A 24,226-nucleotide genomic window follows, 5' to 3' on the forward strand; every position below is an offset into this window, starting at 1 on the left:
TATCCCTTTAACCAAGCAACAGATGTAGAATCTAGAAGCAAGGTTTTTTTAGGGCTTTTTTAAATGTTAGAAGAAAGTAAGATGAAAATTGGCTAGCACCTAATTTTGTACTGAAACAAAAATTTAGAAAAGTTTGAATTTCTGAACTGTCTGATGTGACGGCCCATGTGCAGTAACTTCAAGTACTTCTGTACTCAATTTATGGCAACTTAGAGCTCTTTGCAGGACCTGTCTGCTAATGACTGGACATCAGAAGCATTATTAGAGGAATAATTTGTACTTATTTAATGGTATTCCAGCATGTTTGGTTGGGTTTTTTTTGTTGTCACTGTTTTTCTGTTGTTATTTAGTAGTTTTTTATTTCAGTTAATAATGTGCAGCGCTCTTGTGAAACAGGAATTAATTATTGCTAGTTGGAGGAAGGGAAGCAGAGTGTAACTAAGTTGCTCAAGATTGTGAAAGACTGAAATGAAATTTGTGGTTAAAATGAAGATTGTGAATAAAGGGATTCCTCTATTGTCTGTGGACCAGATGCCTCATTCTTGAAGAAAAATGGCTTTATTAATAAGTGTTGTTTAATAGTTAAAGTTTTATTTTTCTTGCCCTCTTTTTCATTTGTTTGTTTGGACTGCTTTGCCTTTTTTTTTCTGTCTCCAAATCACAGTAGTCTAATAGAAAATCTGTGGCAGTGCAGATAAAACTGTAAGAATATACTCTGTTCTGTTGCCAGTTCATGCTCACGGAAGGGTAAGGGTATATTTATCTTGAATAGAAGTAGCCTGATACCTGATTTTTGTGGTCCTTATCTGGAAGTCAGGGTGTTTTACTGTAGTATCCTTCATCAGTGCTTCCACTTGCAGATTGGGTTACGTACTGTTTTTGGGTTGGTTGTTTGGATTGTTTTTTTGTATGTGTTGTTTTGTGATGGGTTTTTTTGTTTGTTTTCTGCTTCTCAGATACAATGCAAGTGCTGTGTTAGGTTGCAATCCAGGAGTATTCATAGATAATATTTTATTATCATTAGTTGTAAATTGAAGTAACTTATACTTAGCTCTTACCACTTTATTTGGGCTTTTATCAGCTCCTGTTTGGACTTGAGATATTTCTCTACAGATCCTGTACTGTTTCATATGACCTCATGCACTTGGCAGGGAGTGGCTGTCTGGACTGGAAGTGGCTTGGAATGCACATTCAGAACTGTATTTTTTCTGAGAAGTGGGTGGAGAGAGGTACGGAAAGAACAGTCAACGGTGGAGTACCACCATCTTTGCCTCACTTTGGATACTTCTTTTATGACTCACTGGAAATAGTAATTAAAGGCAGGCCAGGAGGAAAGAAACAACTGTTTGTTCAGAGACCAGGATTTTTCTTTTTGGATGGTGCTTTCTGAAGGAATAGTGTGTAATGTAAGAAGAGAGCAGCCCAAAATAACCAAAGCAAATAGGTGTCACTAACAGTTCTTGGCTATTGAGTACTGTGGAGTGCTTCTTAATAACTCTTATTTACAAGAAGTCAAGTTGGTCTTAAGGTGTGATAATTTCAGAGACGTTGTAGCTTCCAAGCATTCAGGCTTATTTAGTTTCTAATGCTAAGTGATCAAGGCAATTAGCTTGCAAAAGATTTCTGTGTATTTGGTAGTTACATTCCTCTTGACTGTGGGCTTGGTAGTCATCTTGAAAGCTCTTCAGGGCAAATGACAAATCTTTTTGGCAAATATGGCAAATGCACTAGTATCCTCATCAGCAAGAGCAGCTGAGGGAATTTTTACAGGCTGATGGCAGTGTTTGCAAGGGAGCAAAGAGGTACCTCATATTTACTTTTAAGGAGGTGGGGGGGAGTGGTAGAGGGAAAGAGTTTAATGTTAGAGTATCAGTATTCAGCTGCATGTTGCCAGGAAGAGTACATCAATCACTGGGAAAAATCTGGCCTATGTTACTCATTAATTTCTTGCTCTTTTGTGTCTTTGAACTGAAAATGCCTGTGTGGATAATGAGAATATTCTGAGACCTTTTAGCTGTGGGTAGTACTTGTTTTCCTAGCTCTCGATCTGTACAAACCTTACTGAAAGGCATTTAAATATCTGCCTACTTTTCTAGAGAAGAACACCCCTGATGGGATAAATTTATTTTACTTTGCTGTTTTTAACTCTCTGAGAGATCTTTCATCTTCTGAAGGTGATTTCCTTGATTTGTTTAGAATTGGGAGAATAAGTTATTTTGAAGCAAAGTTTTTGTTGGGGTGTTTTCCATGGCTGTCTAATGCTCTTGTTCAGGTGAACTGTATGAAGAGCTTAGGCTGTGTTTCAGGTTTTCTCTTCTTAATGATTTGTGAGAATGCCTACCAAGTCTGCGCTTGCAACTGCACTAAAAATATTTGAGATTGCCTCTGCATATGAATGATCTGCTGGAGTATGGGAATCCTTATCTTTCAGTAAAATGAATGGTATGGTTAGTCCAAAAAATGCCATACCTGCGGTGTTGGCAGTAATGAGCAGTGAAAAAGGTTTTAAGCCATAGTTTTGTACATTCTTTTGGATGGTTTATGCATACTCTGTTGAGGGAAAAAAAAAAAAGGTGCTGCCCTTTTGCTCTCACTGCTTTTTCCTCTGCTGGTGGTGCTGCAGCGGCCATGCATCTTTTCCTTGTTACATCTCTGGGGAATTGCACTAGAAGAAGGGCTAAATGTTATTTTTAGGAGAAACTGTAGCTGATCTTACAGTTTACAGCCTCCAGTAGCTTGTACAGAAGAAATATCCAAGTGCCACTTCTGTTTTGAGAACTGTGATTTTTCAAAATGTTTTGCTGTAGTGTTTATTTTTGTCATGAGATCCGTGATGCCATTAAGTAAGGTGGAATGCAACAATATAAGGGAAAATGAGTTATGAGGAGAGGAATACCTGTTCCATGTTTTTTCCCCTGTTCTTGAAATGTATAGTAGGGTGGGACAAGATATTTAGGAAGATGGACTTGAGAACATCATCACCAAACTGAAAGAGGGTAGGTTTACATTAGATATTAGGGAAAAATTCTTAACAATGTAGTTATTGAGGCACCTGGAGCGGCTTGCCCTATCCCTGTAAGTGTTCAGGACCAGTCTTGGATGGAGTTCTGAGCAACTTGGTCTAGTGAAAGGTGTGTCCCTGCTCATGGCAGAGGGTTGGAATGAGATAGGCTTCAAGATCCTTTCTGACTCAAGCCATTCTGTGATTCTGTGTACATTGTAGGGCCTCTCTATGAGATCTTTTAAAAGACCTTGAGTAAGTGGCACAAAGTCATGAAATAACTAGCAAATACTTAATGAGAGTAAAGAAATGTTTGTGAGATAAACCTGTACAAGGGGAATATTTAAGTTAGTTAAAAGGATGGGGTGGCCGCTATGTGTAGACCAGTACAAACTAAGTTGTGGGCTGAAGGAGAAATATGGAGATGGTGTCTTAATTACTTTTGAAACTGGCTGATGAATTTTGTACTTCTCCTTAATATTCTGTCTGAAGTGTTGCTGACTTTAGCATTTTAATGATGCACACTCTGTGTTAGTGTTACATCTGTTTTCAACCCCTAGTGCTAAGGAATAGTGTTCTTGAGTATGACAGCAACAGCAGCATGAGACTTGTTTGGCATGGGGTTGTGTTCACAAATTGGAAATGTACTCATGTGATCAGCTTTGTTGTTCTTACACTTCCAGATGGATGGAGGCCTGTTTGAATGAGGAGCTGCCTGCCACAACAGAGCTGGAAGAAGGATTGAGAAATGGAGTCTACCTGGCAAAACTTGGAAACTTTTTCTCCCCTAAGGTGGTTTCTGTGAAGAAAATCTATGACAGGGAACAGACTAGGTATAAGGTGAGTGCTGTTTACCATGGTTACTTCTTTAGGTAGCCATCTAAAATGGGAATATGTACACATGGAAGTACTGTGAGAAAATAAGCAGAAAGTTAATTTGTATTAGTCTTACCTGAGAAACTCTGCTTTCACTCTAGAACAATGGTTAAATGAGGGTGTGGATGTACTGTTAGCTTTATATCTAAGCTTGCATTTAGGTGAAATAATTTGTCATAAACAGTCAATGTAAGTGTATATGGAAGACTTCAGGCTTCTTTCCTGCAAAAGTGCTGTTTTCATTATCTACATTAATGAAACTCACTTCTGTTCTTGACAGCTGTGGTATTTTGTTTTTTTACTGCCCTTCCTCTTGTTTCTGCTGATTTTCATTTCAGGCAACTGGTCTCCACTTCCGACACACAGATAATGTAATCCAGTGGCTGAATGCCATGTCTGAGATAGGTCTTCCCAAGGTAACTTCTGTCTCTTGCATCCAAATAAATAAATAATTTCAGAAAAGCTGTGCATTCTGTGGAAGCATTTGCTGTTATAAAAATATCAGCATTCTTACTCTAGTTAATGCTTAAATTTCTAGATTTGTGTCCCTATAGAAACTCTCTCCTAAAACTTGGTGAAAGAGTTCATTCTCCTACATATGTGAGAATGACTAGGAGCAAAATAATTTATGTGTACCATACTCCTGATATTACTTACCTTGCATGATATCTGCATTGCATCATTCTTGCCATGCATTCTTTTGAGCGGTATGCAGACTACAATTTGATTGTGGAAGTTTTTTTAGGAATCAGTGCTAAATGTAGCAGCACAACAGAAAACACTATGTTCTCTGTTTCTTCAGTTTTTCCCATGAAATTTTCACGTTGAGTTGAAATGTTTCTGGTATAGCTTAATCAAATATAAATGATTGTCATGACTAGAGAAATAGCCAGATAAATTTCTCAGAGCTAATGAACACAGTTGCCTGAAAATATATGGAACTGTGGTAGCATTGGGCTGATAGGGTTTTTGGAACCATGTTATGCATAGTCTCACCAAAACTGGCATTGTGTAGTTTAATCTGATACATGTTTTCTTTGCATATGTGCTTGCAAATTGAACACTTCAGCTTAGGCAAACATTTTAAAATAACTTATTGTGATTTACTAGTTGAGCTTTCTTGGGATCTATGATGATCTTACAAAAACACATTTGGGATTAGGAAATACTGAAATATGCTGTTAGGGTGGTTAGGCAAAAAGAAATGAGGAGGGACTTGGACAGAGAGGTGTTATATGCCAGGTATGAGGTAAGATTTTCAGATGCAAGTTGGCTTTGGGTGGAAGTAAATGGGTGAGAAGATGTTGAAGAAACTGGGCTGGGATTCAGTACATTTGCAAGAGATAAGGGTGCTTTAAGTATTTTCCCAAGCAGAAAAACCAGGGAACTGATGCTGTGGAATTGAGGGTCATTCAGTTGCTCTTTCCTTTACAGAAAGAGCAATGCTATTTTGTGCTCATAGGCAACAGCAAGGAACCTTCAAATAACTGGAAAATAACATACTTTTTATGTTGTAATAAGTTATCTGAAATAGTTGAAACTTCAATATCAACCCCTTTTGTTAAACTTTGAAGAGCTTTGTGTTCGAGACCGAAAGCTTTTGGGTCCAGCTAACTGAAAATACAGTATGCAGAGCACCTCAGTGCTGGTCTCCGTTTCCATCTGAAGCTCTCTCGTCTTGTTTCTCAACCACATTTAATCCAAACAAAATCCTTTTTTCTCTCTTCTTTTTTTTTTTTTTTTATCCTTTGGCTTTCCTTGCTAGTATCTCATGACCCAGTATCTTGGTATACACCCATTCTGGGTGTATATACCAATTAATGGGTATATACCCATTCACATATGTAGAACTTGACAAGAAAAGGGGAGCTCTGATTTGGGTATTAGAAACAAAAGGAAGCATTGATACGTCAAGTAGGAGAAACTTTGGTCCAGGGCAGAGAAGCTTGAACAGTTTTGTTCCATGAGCTGTTTCTCTTGTGTAGTGTGGAAGAATTGAGCTGATGTTATTTGGCTGTATAGAGTGAATATATTTCAGACTGCTAACTTTGTTTTATCTTTAGATATTCTACCCAGAAACAACAGATATCTATGATCGCAAGAACATGCCACGCTGTATCTATTGTATTCATGCACTCAGGTAAGGAATACTAGATAGAAATCTGATTGCTTCTGAAATCTTTCTGCAAAGCTGGAAGGTGACAGCTGACCTGAAGGCTGGATGAGGGCGAATTTTCTAGCAGGACAATCTCATCAGGTCAGCAAAGATCCATGAAGCCGGTATTTTGCCTTGGACAGTGGCCAAATCAGATTCTGAAGGAAAAAAACAGTCAAGTATGTTGAGATACTTGACTACGTTTTCATTCCAATTCCCACCCTCTCTGCTGTCTGAGGTAGAGCTAGACATTCTTTAACCAAAAGATAGTATGGCACTGGCACAGATTGCCCAGAGGAGCTTTTGCTGTCTTGTCCCTGCGAGTGTTCAAGGCCACGTTAGACGGGGCTTGGAGCAGCCCGGGACAGTGAAAGGTGTCCCTGCTCGTAGCAGTGGGGTGAGTTGAAACTAGATGAACTTTAAGGTCCCTTCCAACCCAAGCCTTTCTGTGATTCTGTGATCTGTGTTGAGCTAGCATGACAGACAAATAGTAGGAGTTGCTTTTCTTTTCCCAGACCCATCTGAACACAGGTGTATGGGTTCATCCCTCCTTTGTTGCAGTTCCTTTGTCTCATCAGGCTGCAGGTGAATATGTTAACCCCATTTTAGTAAGCCAGATCAGCCTAATGAGTACTTCACTATTGGAGATGCCACACCTGCAGTCCTGGGTTCAGGTCTGGGCTCTATAGCATTAGAGAGACGCAAACATACTAGAGAAAGTTGAAAGAAGGGTCAGTAAGATGATTAATGGACTAGAGGATCTCTGCTATCAGGATAGTTTGAGATAGTTGGGTATATTCAGGCTATATAACATACAGTGCTCTGGGAATCTCAACAATATGTGCAGCTGTCTGAAGGGAGGATGCAAATGATGTGAAGCCAGGCTCTTCTCGAGGACGTCCCATGACGTGACAAGAGGCAAGTGGCATAATCTGAACGACAGGAGGGTCCCTCTTAACATCAGGAAATGTCACATTTACCTGTGAGAGTGACCAATGAGTGGCACAGGTTGCTCTGAAACGTGGGGTCTCCACTGTTTTGATCCTTCAAAGCAATCTGGACACAATCCTTGGGAACTTAATCCTATGTGACCTGACTGGTAAAGGGAGCTTGAACAAGACAGACTTGAGAGTGCCCTTCTAGCCTCAACCATTCTGTAATTCCATGAAGAATTCATAGTGATGGGCCAGTTATGTTCACCTAGCGGGGAAGAGAAGAGTCAGATCACTCTCTTGGTGGTTATCAGCTGTTATATTGGCTTACCTGTCTTTGAATCTGTATCTCCTAAAACTGTATTATTGTCAGAACCACAAGGAAGAATGACTAGTTCTAATTAATTGCTTATTTTCTCTTCTAGCCTGTACCTTTTTAAACTGGGTCTTGCCCCCCAGATTCAGGATTTATATGGCAAGGTAGACTTCACAGGTAAAAAAACCCCAACACTCATGTATGCTGCCTTTATTTCATACCCTTCTAGATCAGTTGTTCAACACTTGTTTAGGTCAGTTAAAGGATTTTTACTGTCAATATCCTAAATGTAAATAAGATTATAAATTAATGACTGGCTCAGAAGCTGGCAGCTAGACAGTCATCAGTTCTCTAATAATTTACTTTCATAAATAACAATGCCTTAACTCTTTTGTCACTGTTATAAGCTGCTTAAGCCTTGCATTCATCTCCTTGGGAGAGTTTTCAATTTGGAACTTAGTACATGGTTCTAACCTCCTGTGACAGTTTAGAGGTGCCATCAGCTGAAGGAGTATTTGACAGCTGATCTGCTGCAGGAGGAGCCAGCACAAAGTTGTGTGTCCACACACCTCCTCCAAGTTTCACGTCCTTAATTTTGCAAAAGTGTCAAATTTAATGTTTTGCATTAATGAAGCTTTTGCCCAAGGGCATGCATCTGGTTTAAAAGGTGTATAAACTTTGTTTCCCTGCAAATTGGTTGTTCATTATACTTAAAAAATTCTAAACCATTAACTCTCTTTAAGAATTGTGTGGTATTGAGTAACTGCATATGTTGATGCACTCCATTTGCTTCTCTTGGTGTAGTCTGTGGGGAAAAAAATTGTAAACTACTGCCTTTGCATTTTCCTGACCTGTTGGCAACCACAGTCAAGGTACCTCAGAATGGGGTCTGTTTCCAGCTCCTCATGAGAGTTCTTGCATTGTTTTCTAGTAAGAAAAACCACGGAATACTCCCATTCGAGTTTCTGGGAGAAATGTAGATTTTAGGAAAGTGTGCAGAATGTCTTAGCATTTTCATTTCTTTTGTTTCACTTATGGAGTTATATTCAAAGTATTTAAATAATAATTGTTGCCTATTGTAGCTGTCCTTTTTTTTTTTTTAAAGCAGCAGTTAGTACAGCAGTGCTAATGCATTTAAAAACCCATGTTAATACTATTGTAACATATGTTTCAGAGGAGGAAATCAGTAATATGAGGATTGAACTGGAGAAGTACGGTATTCAGATGCCTGCCTTCAGCAAGATTGGAGGAATTCTTGCAAATGAACTTTCTGTGGATGAAGCTGCACGTAAGGAAAAATGGCATTTTGTTTGCTATTCAAATCAGCAGATCAGTTAAGTGTTGGTTTTAATCCTGCAGGTTTTAAGCCTAGCACAACAGTCTTTCTGATAAGCCTTTAAGAAGACTGGGAAGATGCTCTTATTCTTTCCCTTGTGTATTTTTCTTTTTTCTGGAGCATGATGATTTGACTACTTAAAATATTGTAACTAGAAAGTAGGCTGCTATTTTTTTCTACAGCACAAAGCCATGATGAAACGAGATATACTTTGTTAATTCTTTTGCTTTCCAGTTAATTTTCAGATGATTTTTTTTCTCTTTTCAAATAAGGGATTCTTGATTTTAACAGTGCTGTTTTGTTTGGGACTAACTGGCAGACTGTGGCTTGTTTTTCAGTGCATGCTGCTGTCATTGCTATTAATGAAGCTATTGACCGTCGGGTTCCAGCTGACACTCTTACAGCAATGAAGAACCCTAATGCCATGCTAATAAATCTGGATGATCAGCTGGAATCTACTTACCAAGCCACACTCTACAGAGCAAAGCAAGACAAGATGGAGAATGCTAAAAATAGGGTAGCTCAGTTCTTTCAAACCATTTGCATGCATTGCTATTTTGTATTGCAGTGTAAACTGTGGGGAATTTGCAGAATGTGTGTTAAGGTCCTATATGTGTAATCTTAGGTGGATTTACTCCTCGTGGCATTTTATTATGTTCCCCAGTAACCTATCTTGCAGAAAACAGGCAATAATTAGCTACGTTAATTCATTTAGCTGTCTGAAATATGGCCCACAGAGATACAGAATTCCTGTCAGTGTTTTTATGTTGGGAATACATCCTAGATATTCTAACTATGTTTTCCTAACAATGAAATGATGAGCAAAACTGACTGGTGCTGGGAGTGGTCCATGTTGCTTTAGAACACTATATAACAGAAGCCCAGCTATGTTTCTATGTTCCGTAGCTCTACTGTGTATTCAGTAGAACCCATTACATTGAAATAAGAAGTTTCTAAGCTGTCTATATCAGAATTTGACTATAGTTACTCTGAATGTATTTAGGTCTAGGGCTTCTTTTTGCACGTGTAGAGGTAGTGTATGTATGGCCTATCACAGCTGTGTATGGGTAACCAGTTACCCTGACCTTTTCAGTTAGAAGGTCTGTAAGGGAGAAGGAAGCTGTAGAAACCCTGATTAGTTTTTATTTTATCTTCAGATTGCCTCAGAAAGTTCAGATAGAGAGAGAGATGTGTATGAAGAACTTCTAACTCAAGCTGAGATTCAGGGAAACATCAATAAAGTGAACAGTAAGTATCATGTTGTAGTAATAGTGTTAAATAAAAGAGTACATCAAATGATACCTATGCTCCTCTTTTTCTGTAATGCTGACAAAATTTAAAGGCAGCTCCCCTGTGTTTATGGATTGTTTTAGTGGTGGGGTGTTTCAGTTTTCTTCAATTGTTTGGTTGTTTGTTGTGTTGTTGTTGATTGTTTTTGGTCTTGTTTTGATTTTTTAGTCATTATTAATACATAATTGTAAGCTTAATTCATTACAGCTTCTGTTAACCTTCCTTTTGGTTTTTCAGGCTGATAATTAATAATTGACTTCATAATTGACTTTGGAAGGGTTCCTTTTGTTTTACATACCTGACTTGCTGTCTGTTAGGTCTAAGAGTATGTCTTTCTGAGCAGTAGGTTGTGTAAACCATGGGACTTTCTCAAGAGTCTGTTTTACTGTTGCCAGCACACACAGCCATATCAAAGATTGACCTGGCTTTGGAACGAGGAGATGTATTAGCACTGTATGAAGCTTTGGCAGCACCAGCCCTGGGACTCCGGGGATTGCTACGAGAAAATTGTGACTGGTATTTCAAGCAGTTTTTGAGTGATAGGCAACAGAAGCAAGAGGTATGGAAAAAGTGGAGATTACCCTGATGTGTGAGGTTTTTTCCTCTGCTCCCACCTTTCACCATACAAATGTGTACTAATCAGTTGGTATATACCTGTATTACAGTTTAGTGTTGGCTAGAAAAAGTTAGTGTTAAGATACAGAAGCATTCAGTAGGCCTATTTAGGTTCTGTTTCTGCATGTGAAAGGCCAGTATAATGTTTGTATGTAGGAGTACATATAATTGACCAAACCTTGAACTGCCAACTTGGATGTGTGTAGGACTATTAAAATTAAGGTGTGTCCTTCCTCATTTTAATATTTTCAGTGCCCAAATAATGTGAATAAATGAGTTTGATTATCAGATAATCATGAACTGTTTTCACTGTGGAGAGTACCATCATACACCACTTGCAGGCATGATGCTTAGGGACATGGTTTAGTGGTGGACTTGGCAGTATTACGTGTATGGTTGGACTCAATGATCCTAAGTGTCTTTTTCAGCTTTAGTGATTCTGTGATGCTAACCAAATTATTAAAGCCCTCTTGCCTCCCCAGTTATTCAGTGTCATTTTCTGTTTGTAATTGTCTACATTTGTATCATGCAGTCCAAGAAGCGTGTATGCATAAGCCAAAGCTGGATGTTGTCCATTTTGATGTTCTGCTAATGCTATAGTTGCTTAGAGGTAAAATGCAACATTATGTAATGGATTGTTTCATGCCAAACTGCACAGTTGCTAATCTCACTCCAGCATGCAGTTTGTGTACAGGGAGTCTTTTTCCCACAAAATTGTGCCATTTGTCTTAAACGTCTTATCATTTTGGAAGCAGTCTTGCCTTTAATTGCTATGTTCATGGGACTGCAGTTCTGATATAAACAAGATCAGGTTATACACATATGATCTTTCAGCACCTGAACTAGGAATCTGGTGAGTGATTTTTGATTTCCTTATGTATGGCATTCTTTTTGTTTTAAGTTCAAGTGGAGTATTTTAATTGAGGCAGTTGAAATTAGCTTGGCATTGTTTCACCCATACAGTTTCTGTTTTTTCTTTAGGCTGGCCTTGCAGGTCCTCTGCAGAAGGAAGAGTTGCAGCTGGGAGTGGATGCTGCTAACAGGACAGCACAACAGTACCAGCAAAGTAAGGATCAGCAGAAATTATTGCAGCAAAGTCACCATGGATGTGATCAAGAAAATGAGGCAGTACAGTATTTGGGTCTATTATGAGTGGTCATTATGAATGTTTTTTAAGTACTTTACAGCTGCTAAGAACATTAAAGAGAGTTGGTTGCCCCAATTATTTGCAGTGTGTTTTATACAGCTCTTACAATGTGGCTGGAGATAACAGCATATCATTTGAATTAAGAAACATAAAATTTTTGCATCCACCTTAAATAACCTCTTTTTATGGAATACTTCTATGAATTTTTGTGCTGTGGATCTGTGAAGAAGATCTGGATTGCTCCAAGAGATGTGAAAAGATAGGTCTATCTGCTGATCATTCACACTGAGCTACAGAACCTTTACTGTTTCTGTATATCAGCTAGCAAATAAAATGCAGATAATTTGCTGAATGTTTTTTGATAGATGCTTCTGAGACCAAGCAGAGATCTCTTACTGTGCAGGAGCAATTCACTTCATGATAGGTAAAATGGAGACTACCAGAGATTTGAGGAGAGAGGATTTAAAATAGAAGAGGAGAATAGCGAATGCTGAATTAAGTAGGCAGCTACCTTCGAAGTACCTTACCTTTTAGGCATGGAAGTCCACATTTGTTTACCTACTTGTGGTGTTTTAAGTTAGCCAGCATGTACCCACTACAGAGTGCCTGTATTACTGCTTTGAGCAGGATAGAGGTAGAAAGGAAGAGAAAATTGGTATGTTTCACCCATCCAAAAATTTGCAGTGAGGCTTCTTACATTTCAGAATACTGAAATGTTAAAACAGTCCCATGATAACCAGACAAAAAAGTGAACTAGTATTAAATATGAGCATTATGTGTTTTAATTGTCTTCAGTAATGGAAGACTAACTATCTGGGGATGTATGGATCTGAGAGTTTGGTTGTTTCCCTGCAGTTCGGGTATTATTCTTTCTCCAGTTAAGTATATGAGTAAAATAAAAGTGCTGTTATTATGGGAGTCTAAAGTGTCTGCCTTCTTTATTCTATATGCTCTTTGAATTTCTAGGACTGGCAGCAGTAGCCAGAATTAATTCAGCAATTCAAATGGGTGATGCCGAGAAAACTGTGGCAGAAATGATGAATCCAGAGGCCCAGTTACCCGAGGTTTATGCATTTGCTGCAGATCTTTACCAAAGGGAGCTGGCCACCTTACAGCAACAGAGCCCTGAGGTAACACCTCAGGGTTGTTTCCAGAAGTTGGCATGGGTCACTGGGTCTATCTTGTCTGTTTTCTTAACTCTGATCTCTGGTACAAACCTGTCCTGAGTCTTCACAGAACTGCTTTGGTGTTCAATCTGTTCTGATGTGGTTTAATTCCTTAAATCTTGGTCTGCTTGGCCTTGTAAGACTGTACCTCACTCTTACTTGGTGCTCTGGCTTTGTTTATGATACTTACCTTTCTACTTTGTTGTCTTAAAGGATGTCCCTTTGCCTTGTTACATGTCTGTTCTGACAGCTACTCCATTGTTTTCTATATGCAGCAATAGTTTGTATAGAGCAAATAGAATTAATTTGTTGTCCCCTTTGTATACAGGGTCACCTCACCCATCCAGAACTATCTGTTGCTGTGGAGATGCTGTCTTCTGTGGCCCTGATTAACAGGGCTTTGGATTCAGGGGATATGAATACAGTGTGGAAACAACTGAGCAGTGCTGTCACAGGCCTTACAAACATTGAGGATGAGAACTCGCAGAGGTGAGTAATTCAAGGACAGTACCTGTCCTCGATGTTGCTTATATTCTGTGACTTCATGAATTTTCTTTTCCTTCTCTTAAATTTTACATTATTTGTTACAGTATGGATTTAATCCCTGCTGTCTCTTGCATCTTGTTTTTGCGGTTGCTGTTTCTTACTGGTCTGATTCCCGTGCTGTCTCTCAATACTTTCTCACGGATTTCACATTAAACCCTCATGTTACCTCTCCCACTTGTGCACAGTTCTCAGTGCTGGGCTGTATGCTCCCTGAGCAGCTTTTTGCAATATTATGTTTACTGGGTTTGGGTTTTGTTTTCTGACAGATACATTGATGATTTGGTGAAGCTGAAAGCTGAAAGAAGTGCAGAAGGAAATGAATTTATCACATGGAATGATATCCAATCATGTGTTGATCATATGAATAAAGTTGTGCGTGAAGAACATGAAAGTAAGTTTTTCTGTTCAATTTATGCTAGACCAATCGTAGCTTATAGGAGTTCTAAAATTAGATGTGTGTCAATACAAGAAGTTATTGATTGACTTGTGTTGTATGTTAGATATCTAGGAGGATCATAGTTGTGAACAAGACTTGGTGATCTGAAATACAAAAGTCTTGATTGCATGACTCTATTGATGGAGAGATCAGGCACTCTGTTGTGTTTGTGATATTGATATCAATATTTCAAAACTGTTTATTAATCCTTCAAGTGTAAATTGCAACCCTTTTTGGATTGAAAATGCATTGTCTGGTGTCAGTGCTTAGGATTTGTCTAGAGTCTTCTCATTTTGCTTCAAAACCCCAAATTCAAGCTAGTATTACCAAAATCTATCAATTAGTCGTAGCCTTGTCTTGGAGTGCTCCATCCTTCTTCCTAATATGCTGCGTACAGTAGAATATATTTTTCTTGAAGTCTTATCCTTTCTTTGATGTCAACTTTTTACCTGTTCATGTTTTCCTCTTCTTTCTTTTATTTCTTTTAATCTTTGTAATCTGCATTGGTCTTTATACCTTCCCAGTATTTAGCTCCCTATTGGGAAGATGTACAAAACCCCTCTGAAGTTACATGTGCCTAACACGTATCACTGGTGAGACTCCAGTTCCCTGAGTGCAGGGACATTGATATTTGAGCTCTCACCATGACCATCCTTCTGAAGCTAACCCTTCAAGTGTACTATGTGTCTTATGCCCTGCAATCGCACTGCTCAGTGTTTCGATTGAGGGCTTATTGACCTGGAGCATGGAAACTTTCCTTTGCATTTATATAAAAGGTGTGATTGAGGAATTACCACTTAAGCATTGCACTCAACCTATAGGCGTTTTGTCACAAGTCCTGTATTGAAGAGAACAGGAAGAGGTGTAATATATACATACATATACAGTGCCAGTTTCAGTGGGGCTTGTTTTCATTAAGGGCTCTTAATTTTTGTTTATGACCATTACTGGAAACCTTTTGGGTTTGACTGTAACTTCGAAGCCATCTTTGTCATATTTATAACTTTATAATATTTAATATCTCAGCAAGGCTCAAAGCCTTGCATCATGAAGTGGGAGAGATTTGTCACAAGTGTAGAGGTGGTGATAGAGTTTATGTTGTATACTGAGACAAGTAGGTGTCTTCTGCCACTCCTTGTGTACTCAGCCAGTTGTGTTTCACCTTGCAAAGCTTATACTCTAGAGAGGGCTGACTTTTAACTTAAAAGCTTGCTATCTTGGTTAACTTGTTTCCTGCATCTCCAGATAAACACTGTGTTTCCTATTGGGGTCACATAAGTAGGTTTGTTGAAACCAAACAAATGTACTGGTGCTAGGTTCATGTTATCTTTTCTAAGTAAGTAGTCAACAGTGGAATTATAAAAGTCTGGGTAGTCCCAACATCCTGTTTCTTTTAGTGCTCCTTATCCTGTAAGAAAAGGTGCAGAAAGTCTTGTAATGAGGTAAATTGTTCTCTTGGGGAATTTCCTAATTCTTTGGTTGGCTTTATATATGCACTTCTGCAAAGATGTGTTTTACCTTCTCTTTTTGAATAAGTTTAATTAGTCAGAGAAGGTCCTCAAGCTTTGAGGCTATATCTAGATCTGTAGATATCTATCTACATAGCTATGTCTATTTATATCTCTATTTATCTGTATATAGATATATATCTGTATGTATGTATTTTTTTTCTGTGCCCTTTCTTAAGTTACCCTATCTGTGTTTTGCTAGAATTCATGCCATCATTTTAGTGATGCAGTTCTCGCAATGTCTTCAACGTATATGTTTTCCCCCACATCTACTCCATCCAAATATAAAGATATTCTATTTTTTTGTATGAATTTCTGTTTTGTGAGTCTTGTGTTGAAGAGTCACAATCTTTGAGTACAATAACCAAAGTTGTAGATTCCAACACGGAGCTCTTTTCTTTTATCTAAAAGACTTCTTTGTTCTGCACTGAACAAACCATGGTTGGATCCTTCTTTAAGCAGGGAATTGAATCGGATGGGCTCTGAGATTCATCTCAGTCTGAATAATTTCATGATTTTCAGGACACAGTTGCTATAAATGTGAACTCTATTTGCATTTAGCTAACTGTAAAGTCTTTATTTTGCCGAATGGTAAATTTCACTGTGCTTGAATAGCATCCACGTCTCTGATAATAGAGCTGATACAACCTATGTCCTCAATAAAAGAGTTTTCTAAAATATGAAGTTACTGTATTTTTAAATTATATTCTGTACAAGTCTTTAGTTTCATGTGGAGATTTCTTTCTGGAGAAGCCAGAACCTTGGAATATTGTGAACTCTGGCCATTTGGGCTTTCTAGAAGTTCTGAGCTGGGTGTCTGACAATTCAGTTTTGTCCCTGCATGTGGTCTTCCTGAGTTTTTGTGTTTTTATTCTTTGAAACTTTATTTTTTTAATTGCAGTGCTCAGGAATTATGACTGCTTTGGGGGGAAAAAATAGCCTTGGTTTCTTTACTAGTAAATAATGTTTTCTGTGAAAAAGATTGTGGTTCTGAGCTGTTACTTAATTTAGGAAGGACTAACCGCACCTTTCTTCTGAAGCAATGCTTGTGATTATTTTTGATCAAGAATGGAACTTTGTCTTTCTTCCCCTTTGCATTCATCCCTAGGGATTTTGGCAATTGGTCTTATTAATGAGGCTCTGGATGAAGGGGACACCAAGAAGACTCTTCAAGCCTTACAGACTCCTGCAGCAAAATTAGAGGGTGTAGCCCCAAAGGTAGCACAGCATTACCAGGATACATTGCTTCGAGCCAAGAGAGAGAAAGCACAGGTGAGTGCAGTTAAATGCACCTCTTGAAAGATCTCTGCATTAATGTTACTGGATTCCTACTGGTATTGAAAGTCAGGAATCAAAATTGGAAATGGAGAGGTGGACATTTTGCATACTTTCAGCTGTTCTTAACCAGTCAGTTTGGATCTTTCTGTACTAGAGAAAGAGCTTTCAGCCAACAGTGTGAATCCATGAACTGTGGAGATGGGTATAAGCGTATTAAGTGCATGTGGTGGCTTGCTACAGCTACACCTGGGTCCCAAATGACATACCTACCTTTTTTGAGGAAAAATAATATTCGTCATCCGTTTTTGTGAGGAGACCATGTTCATTCCAGGAGTACTAAACCTCTGATTGCAAGTTTTTTGCAGGCGTTAAGTATTTTCTTCTAATGTTCTTCGTTAAATGTAGTCTTAGGTGTAGCTATATATGGCAAAAATAAAGTTTCTGAAAGCAGAAAAGTCTGTAAAGAGATAAATTAGAGATAAATTAAATTAGAAAAAAAGATGTGAAGCAACAAACATGCTACCAGCAAAATATATGCTGTTGTTCACTTGATGACACTTTCATAGTTTATGACTTTTTTGAGCAGAAGTTGTCATTAGCCAAGGAGTTCTTCCTACTTGTACATAGATGCAGCTTTCACTAACTGAAAGGTGAAGAGAGGAAGAGCAAGTTTCATCTTACAGGTGTAAGAAGGGATGACAAGTGCACGTGTGTGTACACAAGTGATTTTTGGGTAGTAAGGATAGGACGCTGATTTTTTTTTTCCTTATCTATTTACAGAGAAGTAGCAAGTGTCTGTTTTCAGTGGCTTGAGAGTGTTTTGTTTTCCTTTTTCTGCTGTGGAGTTCATTGCTCTAATAGCAATGCACAATTTTATATAGAGGCTAAGGTCTATAATGTATTGAACATTTTGTTTTTGACTAAAGGTAAACCGATGTGATGTTGATAGCTGAAAACTGTATGCAATTCTGATGAAAATCACTAAGCAGCTTTTCCAAGGTTTCCACGGTTTTGACAGGGTTAATGTTCCTCAGGATCCATTTTGTGCTGAAGCATTTCCTCTTGCTGAGTCAGAATGAAACAATGAAATCTTTTTATCCTCTGCTTAAACTTATGCCAGACTGTGCTGGTAACTTCTGAGTCAGTATGAAATGACCTTATTTAGGCATAAGATAAATAAAGGGCTTCTCCCAGCATTGTGGGAGTAATTCTAGAAATAGAAAGATGATATTATAAAGTAACAATGTGGGGGAAATAAGCACAGTCTGAAGTAAACTGTTACAAACTGTACATTTGTAACATTTCTGTGCCTTGGGGCTGAGAGGGATTGTTGTTCACCTGAAGATGTTGTACAATTGCCTACTTGAATGGGGAGTGCTGTATCATGCATGTTTCTGATGTGATGGGGTAAGAGAGAAAAAAACAGTAGACTCTGTAGCATGTTACACTGTGTGTACCTTGCAGAAAGCCTTGCAGCAGTAAAACTGTGGAGAAGCACAAGATGGTTTTGGTAGTCTTCAGGTTGACTTCTGTGAGTACGTAGTACAGTAGAGTTACAGTGATGATTCTCCCCCCACACCCTGGACAGGAATTTTGTTGTTGCTGGTACTCTCATGGGACTGCCTGTTTTTCAGATGAAATCTGCCTGTGAAGGTCATGTTAAGCTCTTGAGTGAAGTATCATTTAGCCAGCTAGTTTCAGATCTGCCAGAACAGTGGGAAAAATATGGAAAGCATGTAAGGAAGGTGTTCATTTTAAGTCTAGCCTTAAAGCTCTTGAATGTTGTAAATAGTGGTTCTTTTGGCCAGTGTAATTATTATTCCATTCCAGAACTAAACATTTCCTGTGTCCTGTTTGTATAGGGAAAGTTGTCAGAGGGATGGCAGTTGCATCTTAGCATTTCTTTTGGTAGTTACCTACAGGAAGCAGCAGTGGGTGGTGAGAAATTTTTGTTTGGCAACTGCTGGGTCATTGTTCTTTATGTATGTCCTTTGTCCCTTTCCTCCTCTTAAGTTCCTGCATGTAACATTGGCTCATTTGGCTGGATTTCCCAGCCGAAATACAGGATACTGTGTGATCACTGCTCCTTGACAAGCAATCTGTTAAAATAAAGATTTAAAATATGGCTTTGACTGCTCTATGTACACCCATCCACACTACGTACGATGCTTTTTGCTTTGCTAGTTTGTACAGGTTTGTGAAGTTTAGTGAGCATGGAAATGAACAGCCTGATGTGACATTAGTTACCCAAAGGTTTATTAGTTTCTGCACGCAAATGTGTATCGTCAGCTCTGTGTAGTCATCTTCTGCTGAAGGACTAACGTCCCTGGGAAATCATATCCTCTTAGCTAGTATGGCTTTAGGACTAGCTGGTACCAAGTCACTGGCCTTGTGTTCACTCAGCTATTAGACTGATTCGCTTTGATAGAAACTCTTGTTTGTTCTGTTTCTTGAAAAGATTTTTTGTCTGGGAGAAAGTATTGAGTTTTGTAATGCCATAGTAGTCTCTGCCACTCATAAATCTGTGTGATGTCCTTGTGCTGGAGTCAGTTAGGAAGACCAAAATACTTCTTATTCCCTCTGATATGGAAAACTTCTCTTTTGGCTATTTCTGAATATAGGTTATCTTACTTTGCAAGAATAGTGAAACTTTTCTCCTGATGCTATGTATTTTTCTTGTATTCTCTTCAGGACACAAAGGATGAAACAGCTGTACTTTGGCTAGATGAAATTCAGGATGGGATTCATAAGGCTAACAGGGACACAGAAGAGTCCCAGAGATGTAAGTATTACCGCACAGTATTGCAATTAATCCCCACTACCAGCCAAATACCAGTTATTTGAGGGAAAGTTGGGGGCTAGAAATGTCATGTACATGGGGCAAAGGAAACCAAATGAGCCTACAGGCTTCTGGTGCAGGTGTGTTTTTTTGAGGAGTGAATGTCAGATTCTTCAAATACTGAATTTCTTCTACTGTGGGGGAATATGCATTTTTCTCCAGTTTTGCATGCAGCCATTAGACCACGTTACCTCACTGGACAAATCTCTATCAAATCGTTTGTAATTTGGGATGAATTGTGCATGTCTCTGGGTGGTTAGATAGAAGTGAGAATGTTCACATGCACAACTGAAATGGTGTTTTCTGGTGAGCATTACCTTTTATTTGCATTAGGTACTGTTGTGTTGTCTTGTCTTGTCTCTCTTAGGTATTACCAGACAAGCACTCATATGTTTTTCAGATACAGAGCATACTGCACATCAGTGATACTCACCTTTGCTTCTTAACGGCGTTTACAGGTGGACTGGCCCACCCACTGTTGCATCCCAGTCTTATAATGATGTTGTTTCTGTCTGCAGAAATAATTAAGTAATTTCTGCTGTGGTTGTTGAAAAGGCCTATTTTGAGTTGTGACTGGCTCTGCCAGAAAAGAACTGTGTTAAATGAAACAGATGTCAGAGGAGAGCTGCAACTTTGTGTGTTGAAAAGTTCTGGTGGTAAATCAGCACCATACTGGGACTTTGGGCATACAAATTACACGCTGTCAGGTGCCGTTCCACACATGGTTGAACACTCTGTGCTGAAGACACCTCTGTACTGCAAGTTGTGTCGTTGGTTTTTTATTTATATTTCATGTTTATGTATACTTAAAATTTGCGTGTCTTACAACCCAGTTATAAGGGTGTGTTCATGTTGCCTTGCTCTGTTCTGCCGTTCTGTGCTTACTGTGAGCTACTGAGCCCCTGAGCTAACCTGCTTCCTGGTGTTATCCAAGTCTCCTTAGGAATTCTGGCCATTAATGAAGCAGTCGATCGTGGTGATGTTAGCCAGACCCTGAGTGCCTTACGTTCTCCTGATGTTGGGCTGTATGGAGTCACTCCAGAATGTGCTGAGACGTACCAGCAAGAACTGTCAGAAGTCAAGAAAAGGGCAGCAGGTACACCTTAAGTAGCTAACTGTTAATGAAATAAATGCAAGATTATTGTACATGGAATTGGAACCAGAGGTAAAAAAAAGCCCCTGGGAAAAATCTTATCTTGTAGATGGCAGTTGTGAATGCTTTGTGAAATGAAGGTTGTTTTTTTTTCAAAAAAGTGCGTGAATAGTATAATGTCCTCCACTTTTAGAATGTGTTGTATTTAGGTAGCTCTCATATGAGGTCATTAGGGACTCAGAAACATTCCTTTCCTTGCTTGGAGGAAGAAGAATCTGTCAACTAGATTTCCTGATTGTAACATTTGTATGTGTGAATGGTAAGACACTTGCCAGATTTTCAGACTTCTAATAGCAGTTTCTGCATTTAGGGGGCAATGGCAGTGAGTGGGTGAAACACTGGGTGAGAGGAGGCTATCATTATTATCACAACCTGCGGACCAAAGAGGGAGGATGGGATGAGCCAGCAGAATTTGTCCAAAATGACACTCAGCTGTCACGGGAAGAGATACAGGTGGAGTAGATTAACACATGCTCTTTTCTCTTAAAAGTTGATGTTTGTACCCATTCCCACCTTTAATGCAGCTCTAAGATAGAATGCTTCAATGCCATAGTCATGTTAGCAAGCTTAGTAACTCATTTGATTTGCTAGGCATCATCAGATTGTGTGTGTCACAACTCCTTGTCCTATTTCATAAAAATTTATCCTGTTACTAGAAGAGTAGAGGACCATGATGTCACATTTGAAAGACAGCTTTGGAGTTTCTTACAAGCACACTGTGGAAAGCTGATGTAACATCCCTTTTCTTGTATTTCCATTTTTTTTTCTGGCTCCCTCTTCCAATCATAACATTAAATCAGAGCACTATATCCGGAGTCACTGCAGCATACAACCGAGAACAGTTGTGGCTTGCAAATGAGAACCTGATTATGAAACTTCAGGCTTGCTGTCGAGGGTATCTCATTCGTCAGGAGTTCAACTCAAGAATGAATTTTTTGAAGAAGCAAGTCCCAGCAATCACTTGCATTCAGGTAGTGATACCCTTTTAATTCTCTTTGGAACTCGTACTCTGCAGCTGTTTTCTGTACGCAAGCTTATTGACAATTTTTGTCCAATTCAGGTAGTTAGAGCACACAATTGTCCCTGCCTTGTATTGTAAATTATCTAAAAACATTTCCTTCTCCCAGTGAGTTTTGATATATTACTTGCTTTTATATATAAAGTATAAAAAAAAATATATAATCAATCCAATAATCACATAGCAATGGAGAGAGAAAAACTTATCTGAGTAAGCTTAACCAGTTACTTCTTTACATGTTTAAATGTTTTGAGAATAAGGAAATATGAAGTGCGTTGTATGGTGATAATACCACGAGATGCATTGTCGCTGTGATTCATCTTGAATTCAAGAGAAACAACATGGTTTTTAGTATTCTTGAGTAAAATGGTTCTTGTCAAATTTGTCCAGGGATTTGGAAGACTGAGGATCAGAAAGAGATGGTAGGATAATTCAGCATGAAATTGGGTGCATTTAGAGGACAGCAACAAAAAAATTCTTTCTGTGGTGGTGTAACTGAAATGTGTGCAAATTGTTGCTTTGCACCCTATTACCATTTTATTATTTCAGCAGTATATGTCTATTTGTTTCTGCCTAAGTGACACATACTCTGCCTGTATATTTAACAAAACCTCTACACCCACTCCCAGGTCATTAAAACAACACTCCTCCCCTTTAAGTGTAGTCCAACCCTTTGCCTGACTTCACTTCCCAAGTGTCCATGGCAGATGGCAGTGGGTCCCCTGGGAAGGCTTAAAATGTTACATGGTTGTTCTCACCATCAGCAGCAGCTACAGTTTCTGTCTACTTGACTGTATCCTTGACCCCTAACTGTACTTCAGAAGGCCAAGGCTCTTAATGGGGTAATTTCAAGTCTCTCATGATTACAGTTGGAAAATAGTTAATGCTTCACACAGTGTATCCCCTGATAAGACAAGCATATCTCCTTTATGTTTCATTTATCCAAAAGGGCAGTTGGAAGCTGAGGAACACCAAGAAGGTCAGATTTGTAATTACTTCTGTTTAATTGGAAAAGTACAGTGAGCGTGCCTATTTTGTTTTCAGTCGCAGTGGCGTGGCTACAAGCAAAGGAAGGCATATCAAATCCGTTTGGATTACCTACGTGCACAAAGGGACCAAGTAGTAAAGGTAGTGCAGGTTCCCTGCTGACTTTTTTGGTAAACCTTTGGGGTAGTGAACTTTGTAGGTAAGGTTTCTATCTGAGTGTTTCGGTTACCCTTCAATAGATTCAGTCAATGACCAGGATGTATCAAGCCAGAAGACGTTACAGAGATCGTCTGCAGTATTTCAGAAACCATGTAAGAGACTATCTTGTTAAATGTATTCTGCAATTGGTAATTGGTACTCTTTCCAGAATGACGTCAAGTGCTTTTTTGTTTCTTAAATTCTAGATAAATGATGTTGTAAAAATTCAAGCATTTATCCGAGCAAACAAAGCACGAGAAGACTACAAAACCCTCAGTAAGTATTGCCTAGAGGATAAAACTGATGTGCCTCAAATCTCTGTGAGAGATGATAGATTCATAGAAGAGATTCCCTAACTGTCTCTGCGTGTCTTCATAGGAGAGGTTCTCCAGCCCCCTGATCATCTTTGTAGCCCTCCTCTGAACTCAGTCCTTCAGCTCCCCATCTTTCTTACTATGTTGGGGGCCCCAGAGCTGAACACGGTACTCCAGGTGGGATCTCATGAGTGGAGTGGAGGAGAATCACCTACCTTGACCTCCTGACCACACTGCTTTTGATGCAGCCCAGGATGCAGTTGGCTTCCTGTGCTTCAAGGGCGCATTGCTGGGTCGTGTCAAGCTTCTTGTCAACCAGTATGATGTTGGCTGTGTGATCTGTAACATCAAGACAGTTTTGAGGAGCAGTTGGGATGAAGTTGGTATGGCAGTGCAGGGAGTAGGTAGTTCTTGAGGCTAAAGGAGAACTTGATTTTAGCTGCCTTTTTTTTTTTTTTTTTCCCCTGCTGAAAAATAGAACTGTAGCTTTGCAGTTAGCTCTGATGGTGTGGACTGCCCTATGCTAGTACTAACTTTGCTCTTGATTTACTTCTCTTACAATTTTCTCAAAACAGGAAAATCAAAATGTCTGAAGCTCTTGAAGTTTTTTAGACGTGATGGTACTAGTTTGACCATGGGTGCTCCTTGATGTGCTGTTTAAACATAGATAAGGCATATATTTATTTCTGTTTGCCATCCCCTAGTGTTGTCTATTTTCTTGCCTATTTTTAGTTAATGCTGAAAACCCACCTATGGCTGTGGTTCGGAAATTTGTCCACTTGCTCGATCAGAGTGACCAAGATTTTCAGGAGGAGCTTGAACTAATGAAACTGCGTGAAGAAGTTGTAACCTTGATCCGATCCAATCAGCAACTGGAAAATGACCTCAATCTCATGGATATCAAAATTGGTTTGCTAGTGAAAAACAAAATTACATTGCAGGTAAGAAATGCGTTGTTGGCAGACCAGCTACACATTGAATTGAGCCCAGTGGTAGTTAGCATGGAGAGCTCCTGGCCTCAGATTTCAGTTGCTCAGGCCCAGTGGAAAACGTTTCCCTAAACTTAGTTTTTCTTCCCTGTATGTTCTTAGTCCATTCCACTAATTTGATATGCA

General features: G+C 39.0%; 1 protein-coding gene across 2 annotated transcripts in view; it reads left to right on the forward strand.

Annotated features, from left to right (window-relative positions):
• The window catches only part of IQGAP1 (IQ motif containing GTPase activating protein 1), a 47,851-nt gene that overhangs the window by 5,444 nt on the left and 18,181 nt on the right, over positions 1 to 24,226 (forward strand). Inside the window, exons 3-23 of one of the 2 annotated variants that reach the window (XM_062501809.1) lie at positions 3,685 to 3,841; positions 4,216 to 4,293; positions 5,941 to 6,017; positions 7,390 to 7,457; positions 8,455 to 8,568; positions 8,955 to 9,141; positions 9,788 to 9,864; positions 10,302 to 10,465; positions 11,503 to 11,587; positions 12,635 to 12,798; positions 13,163 to 13,323; positions 13,647 to 13,771; positions 16,433 to 16,596; positions 19,294 to 19,384; positions 20,376 to 20,530; positions 20,892 to 21,047; positions 21,395 to 21,565; positions 22,657 to 22,740; positions 22,839 to 22,910; positions 23,004 to 23,073; positions 23,844 to 24,052. In XM_062501809.1, the coding sequence (XP_062357793.1) occupies positions 3,685 to 3,841; positions 4,216 to 4,293; positions 5,941 to 6,017; positions 7,390 to 7,457; positions 8,455 to 8,568; positions 8,955 to 9,141; positions 9,788 to 9,864; positions 10,302 to 10,465; positions 11,503 to 11,587; positions 12,635 to 12,798; positions 13,163 to 13,323; positions 13,647 to 13,771; positions 16,433 to 16,596; positions 19,294 to 19,384; positions 20,376 to 20,530; positions 20,892 to 21,047; positions 21,395 to 21,565; positions 22,657 to 22,740; positions 22,839 to 22,910; positions 23,004 to 23,073; positions 23,844 to 24,052 (2,629 nt within the window). Of the gene's footprint in view, positions 1 to 3,684; positions 3,842 to 4,215; positions 4,294 to 5,940; positions 6,018 to 7,389; positions 7,458 to 8,454; positions 8,569 to 8,954; positions 9,142 to 9,773; positions 9,865 to 10,301; positions 10,466 to 11,502; positions 11,588 to 12,634; positions 12,799 to 13,162; positions 13,324 to 13,646; positions 13,772 to 16,432; positions 16,597 to 19,293; positions 19,385 to 20,375; positions 20,538 to 20,891; positions 21,048 to 21,394; positions 21,566 to 22,656; positions 22,741 to 22,838; positions 22,911 to 23,003; positions 23,074 to 23,843; positions 24,053 to 24,226 lie in introns of both variants that reach the window. The other variant, XM_062501808.1, reaches the window with a different exon arrangement.

Source organism: Cinclus cinclus, chromosome 13 (assembly GCF_963662255.1).
Source record: "Cinclus cinclus chromosome 13, bCinCin1.1, whole genome shotgun sequence".
NCBI lineage: Eukaryota > Metazoa > Chordata > Aves > Passeriformes > Cinclidae > Cinclus > Cinclus cinclus.